The following is a 10,753-nucleotide window of genomic DNA, read 5'->3' as shown; positions in this document are numbered from 1 at the left end:
CAACGATTTTTGGGGCTGACAAGCAGGACATTTAAGCTATGGACACAGTCAGATCAACCTGAATCTTATTAAATGTGGAGGAGGCTTGGGGAGTTCAGTTGTCCACTCCTGCTCCTATTCTTATGCAATGCTTTCTCAATGTTTCAAGTTATCACTGGCAATCAGTGTTAAACTGGTTTGCTATCCCCAGTATTCACTTCCAAATCAGACCACAGCTAACAACTGAATATTATCATTTATTAAACAACTTTCTCTACGTCACATTCACAAGGATAAACGTTACTGCCATGATGCAAATAGATTTAAGTCACCAATATGAGCCGGTCGCGTACAAATACAAATGCATTGTGAATAACTAAGCACATCATTGAACAGAAACGCTACGAATGACAGTTTGCACCAAGTGTCGGAGATTTTCTCTTTCACTCGCAGCCGGATCTCTTGATGCTTTGCTGAAGTTGAGAACCCAGAGACTCATGTGTAACCCCGCAGGTGTACACTTGGTGTGAGTTCCACTCGGCGGCGCTCAGGGTCAGGTAACTGCTCACACTGTACGTCTGATCAGTGTCCCGCACGGCCCGTGCCGTCTGAACGCCAGTTTCTGTGGTCTTGCCATCGACGCTCCACGAAACTTGTACCGAACCAGGAAAGAAATTATTCACCAGACACACCAGGGTCGCCGTCTTTGCTGCGGTAATCTGATCGGGCGGCGGCGGGAAAAGCGACACCGAAGGGCGAGACGACTCTCGACCTGTAATGAAAAGGATTGTGTTTATTTTGATACATATTGCACACACGTATATTGAAACCTCTTGCTCGGCGGTACCGCCAACGGCCTCTGGATCAGTAAGTTGTGGGTTCAAGTCCCACGGCAAACACCTGAGCAAAAAAATATAGGCCGACCTTCCAGGATTGATGAGAGTGGGCGAGATAGTCTGTATGAGAGGGCACCGTGTCTTCAAACAGTCATTTCAGGTGATTGTAAAAGACCCAATGACATCATTTCGAAACAATGTCAAAACCATTATTTGCCTTTCAACCAATGTTGGTAAAACAGAATCAAGGTATTATCACATAGTCATTTGTGGGATCATGGCATGCCAAGATTGGCCGCCAAATGTCCAAATTACAACAGTGATTGCACTTGAAAAATGCTTAATCTGCTGTGAGGCAAATCTCAGAGGTCGAGCATTAATTTCGATAATCTGGCGCTGGTTTAGCACAGTGGGCTAAACAGCTGGCTTGTAATGCAGAACAAGGCAGCAGCGCGGGTTCAATTCCCGTTCCGAACAGACGCCGGAATGTGGCGACTAGGGGGCTTTTCACAGCAACTTCATTGAAGCCTACTTGTGACAATAAGCGATTATTATTAAAACATCTCAGCGAATATCCAAGTGATATCCTATCCCATTAGTTTATTGTGCTAATTTTTGGATCAAGACCGATAACTAGTTATCGCTTGAAACCAAAATCACTGATAGCAAAAAGTAGATTTTTTTTTCTATTGCATTCTAGTTCCTAGTTTTATCTATATATTGGGCGTCAATACAGCTTCTTCATATTGGTCATTACACGTCCATCCGTATACTTCAAACCACAGAACAGTCACGGTACGGAAAGAGGCCATTCAGCTCATCGAGTCAGTGCCGGCCGTGAAAGAAATAAAAAAGATAGCAATAAATATTTTTTGAAAAGAACCAGATGTCCATTCTAATCCCACCTTTCAGCACCGTCCCTAGCCTTGCCGGTTAAAACACTTCAGGTGTATTCAAATCATACATTTTTTCTGACCGTAAAACCTAAACAAACTTTTAGGCATCAAAACATGTGAGAAAAATGGCCGCTGCCAACGGGAGGTTAACGTGAAAAATAACTCTAAGCCAAAATGAATCTTAAATCCTCTTGTATAAAATATTTGGTCGCACAACGTGCATGAGAAACTGTCTCCGAATGACAAACAAATCTTGTTGTGAAAGGTATGTTTGAGCCCTGCGCTATTATTGGAACATTAGGAAAGCTCCTGATCATTAATACACTCGGCATTCGAAATTAACCTCCTTCAATTTTCTCAGAGGCCCCGGAATCAGAGAGTCACCCCAGTGCCTTTCTCTATATCTATTATTCTTTCTCTTTATCTTTCTATCTCTCTGTCTCCACCCATCCGACTGTACCGTTGACTCACTTTCTGCATAATCGGCATGACTGGGGCACTTACAATTTAATTTTGAAACATTATTAATTAAACCCTATGAACTATTCGTATTGTTCACAATTTTGCTCGGAAAGTTAAACTAATCATTTATAGAAAAATACCGTTTCTTTATAATATGAACATGTGTTTGTTTATATCCCTGATAACCCATTATTTAAAGCTTGTCTCAAATATACAAACCCGAGTTACCTCGATTGCTTCATTAGTGATCCAACTGAGAATGTGTTTGACTAAAAAGGAAAAACAATATCCCTTGTTCAGAGTGAATCAAGTAAATGTCACTTACTCAGAACAGTCAACTTCGTCCCTCCGCCGAAGTAAAACACCACAGTGCTGCAGATCCGTTCCAAAAGGTCCTGCAACAAGGAACCGTAGTCTTCTTCAGTTTTGTATCACTCCGCTGCCGGGTCTTCACATCAGTGCCTTGCAATAATCTTTTTTTGTCGCAGTCTGTGCTTCTTTATCCAGCAGTCCTGTATAAGGTTTTTGTAGAGGTCCTGTGCAGGATTTGGGTATCGGTGCTGTGTCAGGATTCAGTACCAGTCCTGTACAGGGTTTTAGTATCAGTCATGTACAGTTTTGCTGCATCGTGCGGCACTGCTGCTCCACCAACCACAATAATACTCGGCGTCGTCCTCCGATTGAACACCAGTGATGGTTAAATAGGCGGCGTTAGTTGAAGATTGGCTTCTTCCAGAGAATCGATCCGGGACGCCCGTGCCTTTGCTTTCACTGTTCAGATCATGATAGAGCAGAAATCGTGGGGCACTCCCGGGTTTCTGCTGGTACCAGCCAATGTAATCGTTTCCCAAGTTGCTGCCAGACATGGTGCAACTTAATTTAACGGTTCCTTGCGGCGCGATGGACACCGATTGCGGCTGAGTTAATTTCACCTCCGCGTTTGAATCTAGAACAGATGGAGCAATATTAGAACATGGCTTCTTGGAACTAAAATCTTGATTATATTTCTCTATACAACAAAACGTTACTCAGAATCAAACCAACGAAATATTTGTTGAATACTTACAGACTGTGCAGATTATCAGCGCCGTGATGACACGCACCCACTGGGACATCATGAATTCAGCGAGGCTCTCAAACCTCGGCAGGTTACAGGCAGAAGGTGGTAGTGTTTCCCAAGGTCACCTTTGCCTTATCAATGTTAAGAATGAGGGCGTGTTACCACGTCGGCCTTGATTATGCAAATACCGGATGACGTTGCAGGCTAACATCCAATAGTGAGGCTCGACCTCCTCTGCATCCAAGGCAGTGAGGATGGATAATCTCGCACAGGATTTATTAATGCGGACAGATCCATATTGTTTTATATAACTGTGCAAACAGCGTGCAGAAGTCAGTTTTTTGACAGATCAACGGTCTTTCATTTTACATGTAAGCTTCAGGAATTGTTTGTGCATCTCTAATGGCACTAACTGTGCAACATAGAACAACAATCTTCATAAATCTTGATACCGATACGTAGAAACTCAGCTACTGTACACCCGACACAATATAATGGGTAGCCATGATGTGGAGATGCCGGCGTTGGACTGGGGTGAGCACAGTAAGAAGTCTTACAACACCAGGTTAAAGTCCAACAGGTTTGTTTCGATGTCACTCGCTTTCGGAGCGCTGCTGAGGAAGGAGCAGCGCTCCGAAAGCTAGTGACATCGAAACAAACCTGTTGGACTTTAACCTGGTGTTGTAAAACTTCTTAATATAATGGGTATCATTGAAGTACAGTTTGTGAAGCGCTCAAAGGTGTTAGCGCACTGCGGTGTATTGCAGCCTTCTCTTTGAAGTGCTTTTACGGAAGACTATCTTCAAGTGGAAAGCATAATCCAATTCAAACCACACACTGATAGCTGTTTTCTCCAATACAGGCACGCAAATACTTTAGGATGAATAATTAAACATGTTGACACTGATGTTATTCTTGGGGTTTGTTCAACCTTGTCCGATTTGAAATTACAGGGAAATAAAGTAGGTTGGAGAAATGGACAGGTACATCTCAGTTACATTTGACACAGAGAAGTGCCGTTTGTGCTGGAAAGTAATGGGATACAGAAAAGGTATAATTTTAAATGGATTCAAGGACAAAGAACTGGGATGTGCCTAAGCAAGTCCTTGACGATGACGAGACAAGTTGAGCAGGCTGCGAAAATGGCACACGAAAGCCTTAGCGTAATTATTCAAGACTCGTGGAGCAGTGATAGCGCCCCTACCGCTGGACTAAAAACTTTGGCTTCGAGTTCAACGCCATGACTTTTTTTTGCCACAGAAAGCACCATCATTGTTGCCCACAGGAAACCTCTTCATAACTCTGTTGAGCGAGATAATAATCAGCGGTGCAATCCACCCGACTATTCCCCAAAGGGTAAAAAGAAGTGTGGTGTGAAGATACGCTTAAAAACTGTTAAAGCAAGCGTCAACAAAAATAAGGGAGTTAGACTAAATCTGTACAAAACATTGTTTAAACCCCCAACTGCAATACTGTGGTCAATTCTGGGCATCATACTTTAAGAAGCACTTGAAGATATTAGTAAAGATGCAGAGGAGAGTTACTTGAATTACATCGGAGATTTAAAACTTTCAGTTACATGAGGAGACCAGAATAACTGAGATTGTTATCCTTGGAGCAGATGGCTGAGGGGAAATTTGATACAGGTGTTCAAAATGAGGAAGGTTGCCTGTAGAATAAATAAGGGTACAGTGCGGCAGAGGACGCAGATTGAATGTATTAGGCAAAATAATTGGGGTTGATATGAGGAGAGGCTCACGTGACTATCTGTTACAATATTGTGCGCCTTCCCTGAAAGAGAGCTGAAAGCAAATTCAATAACAACTTTCAAGACGGGTTTCGATAAATACTTGAACTGGGAGAATGTGCAGGGGAATGGCCTCCTCCCACTTTGCTGTTTCATTCCACGATGGTCTAAACAGAAGATGGTCTTCTACACAGAGCGGCCACGTGCTCTTCGTTCAATTTTCTTCCTTACAGAATATGCCACACAAGCACACTTTATTGGTTGATTCACCCTTTGGGCTGAAAGACAGATTCTAAACAACCCGCTGCAAAACCGTTATGCAGTATGCAGTGCTGTTTCTGTTTATTACCACCTGCTCACTGCGTCAGTTATTGTTTAAGTAGTGAGACCAAAAATATCGGAATCCAGAGAATTGTAGTTAAAAAGTTCAAGTCCAATAAATTCAAGACGTTACAAAATTGAAAGCCAATCTCAGGAATGATGGTCATTACAAGCATAATTGATAGTCTTAAAAGCCCATATCGATCACCACTGTACTTTATGGACGCAAATCTGCTATTCTGTACGGTCCAGATCCACAGCAATGTGTGTTTGAGTCTTAACTGTCGTTTGAAATGGTCCAGCAAACCCAATTCAGGAGCAACTACGGATGGATAAAAATGATGGCTTTGCCAGTGAAGCCTACATCCCTGGAAATAACACACTCCAAAAATGCGAAAATAGGAAGACAAGTGGAAGTAATTGTTTCAGTCAAGCATCATTATCCCTTCATGACTATAACTTGCTAAACAGCTGTATTTGTAAAACATAGTCAGCGAATCCCCCTGCTCAATATCACCTATTGCTGAGGAATCAGTATTTCTTCATGTTGAACACCACTTGGAAGAAACTCTGAAGTTAGCAAGAACACAAAGTTTGCTCTGCGTGTGGGAGTTCAAAGATCAACACTAAGGATGGTTCGGGAGCACACTACTGACTGAGCTGAAAGACATATCTGCCAGACTGGGCCCATAGCAGTTGGTGAGAGAACTAGCAAGATGAAAATAAAACGAATTGACCTCGGCCTTGCCAATTATTAGTTGTAGATCAATCTGCCCATGACAGTATTGTCTGGGGTGAACACTACATAGTCTTTGTGGGATAGGGTCCTGTTTGCACACTGACGAAAGTTTCCATCATGTTGTGTGGTACAATCGCAGTGATTGTGGAATAGTTTCCGAATAGATCTAGCAACCTAAACCTGGGTATTGCTGAGGTGATGTGACACATCAACAGCAACAGAAGTTTATTCCACACAATCTGTCACCTCGTGGCTGGGCATATCCACCAACCTTTGATTATCATCCACTCTGTTTCAACGCTGAGTCTAGGAGAACTCGCCCGGAACAACATCAACATACCAACATTTCTGTGCACTCTGTTGAGGACGACATTCAGACTAAATAATAGAAACAGTATGATCTAGACAGAGCTAATCGATCTGACAACCAAGGTATCAAATTGAAGCTCTTTAGTCCTGTCATACACATTTGTGATTGTGGTAGACAAAGTTTCATTCTCAAGGGCGAGTGTTTGTAAATGAATGCAAAACACAGGACAAAAGTATTTGCAACCATCTTCAGCCAAAGTGTTGAATGGATGATCCATCTTCAGCTTGTTATGAGTTCCCTGAACTCAGTGATAACAATCTTCAGCCGATTTCATTCACTCCACATGATATGAAGAAAAAGCTGAAGTTACCGAATGCAGCAAAGATATTTGGCCCTGAAAGCATCCCAGCTATAGCACTGAAGACCTGTGCTCTATAGCAAACTGTGCCCCTAGCTAAACTGAACGAGGTGAGCCATGACATTGCTATCTACCTGACGATGTGAAATTCCCAGGGTATGTCCTGTCCACAAAAATACAGGGCAAACCAAATCCTGCCAATTCGTGCCCATCAACCTCCTGTCAATCATCAACAGAGTGATGGAAGGTCCACTTAAGTGGAACTTATTCAGCAATAAGCTGCTCACTGCAGTTTTGTTTCTGCCTGAACCACACAGCTTCAAAAGGTATTGCAGCCTTGCTTCAAATATGTGCAAAAGAACACAATTCGAGAGCTGATGTGAGAGGTGACATTAACAGAGCAGTTGGCCGGGTGTGATATCAAGGAGCTTTAACAAAAATGAAGTCAATGGGAATCAGGGAAAACTTTCCAGTGGTCGAAGTCACACTGGACACGAGTGAAATTGGTTTTTATTATTAAATATCAATCACCTCTGCCTCACAGCATTGCTGGAGTCAATCCTCGGCACAGTGTCCTGGCTTTCAGCTTCTTGACCAGGTCAGAAGTGTGAGTGCTCGCTGATGATTTCACATTGTTAACCACCATTAGTAACGCTTCAGATACTAATGACATCTGTGTTCACATGCAGAACAAACTGGATAACATTCAGTTGGACTGTTAAGAGGAAACATGCCAGTCAATGACCATTGCCAACAAGAGAGAATCTATCCATCTCTTGATGGTGAAAGACATTACCATAACTGAATGCTTCACCATCAATATCCCAAAGATTACCATTGACCAAAACTTTACAGGACCAACTACACAAATTTTGAGCTACAACAGCAGGTCAGAGGTAAGAACACAACAGGGTAATTCATTTCTTGTCAGGTCAAAGCGTGCTAACCATCTCTGGCAGAATCATGAGTGTGAAGGATGACCAATACTTGCCTGGATGACAGCAGTTCCAGCAAAACACAAGGAGCTTGCATCATCCAGGACAACACAACTGATTGGATCTGTGCCCCATCCGCCACAGTAAACATTCACACCCTTCACCATAGACATACATGTGTCAGCAATGTATACTATATACAAGCTGCACTGATGCAACTCAGAAATATTTCCAAATTCATGATCTCTACCATCTAGGAGAACAAGGCTAGCAGATACCATTTCGTGGAAACACCACCAGTTCCAATTGACACATTTATATGACTTGGAAATGCGTTAAAGTTCAGTCACTGTTCTTGCGTCAAGATGCTGCAACTTGATTTTTAAGAAATTCAGGAAGACAAATTTTAATCATATTGTTGTTTTCTAGACCCATATCGTGTGTATATTTCTTGCTGTGTTTCCTACATTTAGCTGCAGGTTACAATCAATCCTGCACTGCCATCCCTTACAGAACTCTTGTTGTACCAATACTGTGGATTTCAGCAGCGGAAGAAAGACACGCATCAACTCAATGGCAATTTCAGATGATCAATAAATGCTAGTTTTTCCAGTGAAGGTCACATCCCACAACTGGAAAAAATCGAGACTGGCTCTGAACCATTTCTCCGTTTCTTGCTTCTTTGTGAAACAAAACATCTGGAGTTCCATCTGCCTTAATATATTTCTTTTTAATTCACTGATTATGGGCACCACAGGCAAGGCTGCGATTATTGCCTTTCCCTAGTTTCCATTGAAAAAGTAATAGTGCACCTTCTGCTTGGTCCAGTATCTTCACATGATAAAGGTGCCCTGAAGATGCTCTCCGAGAGGGAGTTTTGAAAATTTGATGGCTCTTTGCTGAAGGAGCAGTTGTGATGAATGTAGGAATTTCAGAGATTATATGTAGCTGGTGCGGAAATAATTAAAAGCCTGGGTTATGGGGGTATCTGACTGCTGCAGTAATTTATTTTTAACAAATCCTGGTTTGACAGGCAGCTGGTGCCTCCCTAGAACCCCCTCGCCACACCCAGACCACCTCCAACCAGTCCCCCAGCCCTTGCCAAAGCCCTCCCAGGCAGTAGCATGGTTCGCCTGACTGTGGCAATGCTGGACACAGTCCGCAGCCGCCACGCAAGGTTCACAAAATCTGAGAGCAGAAGTGAACCACGCCATCGTGAACTCGGCCCATCGGGGCTGGAGCATCGGGTAGGTCCTTCAGGTATTGTCCTGAGGCCATCCCAATGGCTTGCAGTGTACTTCCCGATGACACCGTTTTTGAGAGGGCGGAACATCCAAAAACAGGCACCGCCCCTGATTTAATCATAAAAAGGGATTCTCCGCCCGATTGCCGAATCGGCATCGGCAAGCAGAAAATCCCGCCCCTTATGTTTAGCCTTGTTCAGATGGTCAGAACCCAGTTAGTAGGATAGAGATGATAGGGTTAATGGGATAAGCTGGGGCTGAAGTGGTCAGGTCTTGAGTTTAGTTTTGACCTGCCTGTGAACAGACTAGCAGCTTCTGAGAACAATAGGTCAAATAATAATAATTTATTGTCACAAGTAGGCTTCAATGACATTACTGTGAAAAGCCCCTAGTCGCAACATTCCGCCGCCTGTTCAGGGAGGCCGGTATGGGAATTGACCCCACACTGCTGGCCTTGTTCTGCATTACAAGCCAGCTGTTTAGCCCACTGTGCTGACTGTGAACAAAACAGGAGTGTTTTTTTGCCAGACTCAATGACTCTGACTCAAACAAATGCTGGAAAGTTAAACAGTAATTTGACACAGGCAAGAATCTTCAAACTGGCTCCCTGGAGAATCTCTCTCTCTCAAAGCAAATAGTCCTGGGTCTGCTAACTGTATTTAAAAGTGGGGTATGACCGGAGAAGGTTGTTGCTTGATTGGAGATAATATAAAATATCAATTACAAGTTAAAGTATTTCCTGTTATTTAACTGGTAATTGTAAACTATTTTCTTATATGATGTGAAAGGCAGGTCAGTACTGTGTAGTAATAAAGTTTGTTTTAATATGCCATATCCCTATTTGTGCATGGAAACTCTCCTGGAGAAAAATATTTTTTCCTCACAGCCTTACAAATTAAGTATAATATTATAATTTCTGTCCGGTATACTAGCAACTGATGGGGTCTGGTCCGGGATTGCAGAGCACATATCCAAGTCAGGATGATGTGTCATCGCAGGTGAACCCAGAGGTGATCATTGTCCCATGCATTTATTTCCATTTTCGATCTAAGTGCTCAAGCTCACTGGTTTAGGAAATGTGTCAACGAGACCTTGGTAATGACAATGCACTTGTGGGAGAAGAAATGAACGGTAATGGTGATGAGTCATGTATTGAAAAAGTGGATTACTTTTACTTGGATGGTAATGAACATCTTGATTGTTGTTGCAGCTGCACCCAAGCAATTGCCCAGTGTTTCATCACACTCCTGACTTGTACCTTGTCAGTAGTAGAGAGACATTAGGTGAGTGTCAAAAGCTGAGTGACTTGCTGTAGGAAAAGCCAACGTCTCATCTAGTAGACAATGGCTTCATCTCATTGAGTTTCTGGTCAGCATTGTTCTTAGCGTTTCTATCATCTGGATGTGTTGATGAAAATACTATTGAATGGGGATGGAAGGGTAGGCCATTGCTTGTTGTATGCAAGCATACATCACTTGATTGTCTGAAGAGATGGAGATTGGGGAGAGTGGCGCAGTGATAGTGTCCATCTGCCCACACTAATGTTCCTCGGGGCAGGTGTACAAATCCCACAATAGTACAGCCAATACACAAGTCTCAGTGATCATGAAACTATCATCCAATGATAAGTAAAAATGAAAATCTGGTTCACTAACACTTTAGGGAACAAAATTAGCTGTCCATCTCGACTGTGACTTACATGTGACTCCATATGCCACAGTAATGTGATAAATCCATTAATACCAGATACACTCGACTGCAAGGATGATCTCTTCTGTGCTTTCATCAATATTAATATCTGGGCTGCCTGTGATCACAAACATTGCACCAACACAACGACATACACCACAAATATTGTTACAAAAA

General features: G+C 42.7%; 1 protein-coding gene across 1 annotated transcript; it reads right to left on the bottom strand.

Moving 5' to 3' along the window:
- Window positions 1-223: 223 nt before the first annotated feature.
- On the bottom strand, window positions 224-3,336 carry LOC140410248 (immunoglobulin lambda-1 light chain-like). Its single transcript, XM_072498212.1, has 4 exons — window positions 3,240-3,336; window positions 2,809-3,119; window positions 2,499-2,538; window positions 224-751 (listed from the first exon to the last, which is right to left on the bottom strand). The coding sequence occupies exons 1-4, from the start codon at window positions 3,289-3,291 to the stop codon at window positions 423-425; spliced, it is 732 nt and encodes a 243-aa protein (XP_072354313.1). The 5' UTR covers window positions 3,292-3,336; the 3' UTR covers window positions 224-422.
- Between the last annotated feature and the right edge of the window lie 7,417 nt (window positions 3,337-10,753).

The sequence above is a fragment of the Scyliorhinus torazame genome, chromosome 1, assembly GCF_047496885.1.
Source record: "Scyliorhinus torazame isolate Kashiwa2021f chromosome 1, sScyTor2.1, whole genome shotgun sequence".
In the NCBI taxonomy this organism is placed as follows: Eukaryota; Metazoa; Chordata; class Chondrichthyes; order Carcharhiniformes; family Scyliorhinidae; genus Scyliorhinus; species Scyliorhinus torazame.
The sequence above is the reverse complement of the archived record's forward strand: the minus strand, read 5'-3'. Positions and strand labels throughout refer to the sequence as shown.

Bases quoted from the DNA above. Each gene is read 5' to 3' on its own strand.
- LOC140410248 (XM_072498212.1), bottom strand. From the start codon at position 3,291: ATGATGTCCCAGTGGGTGCGTGTCATCACGGCGCTGATAATCTGCACA. The intron at 3,120-3,239 runs GTAAGTATTCAA...CATCTGTTCTAG, and splicing joins GCTGATAATCTGCACAGTCT to ATTCAAACGCGGAGGTGAAA. The intron at 752-2,498 runs GTAAGTGACATT...TTTTCATTACAG, and splicing joins GACGAAGTTGACTGTTCTGA to GTCGAGAGTCGTCTCGCCCT.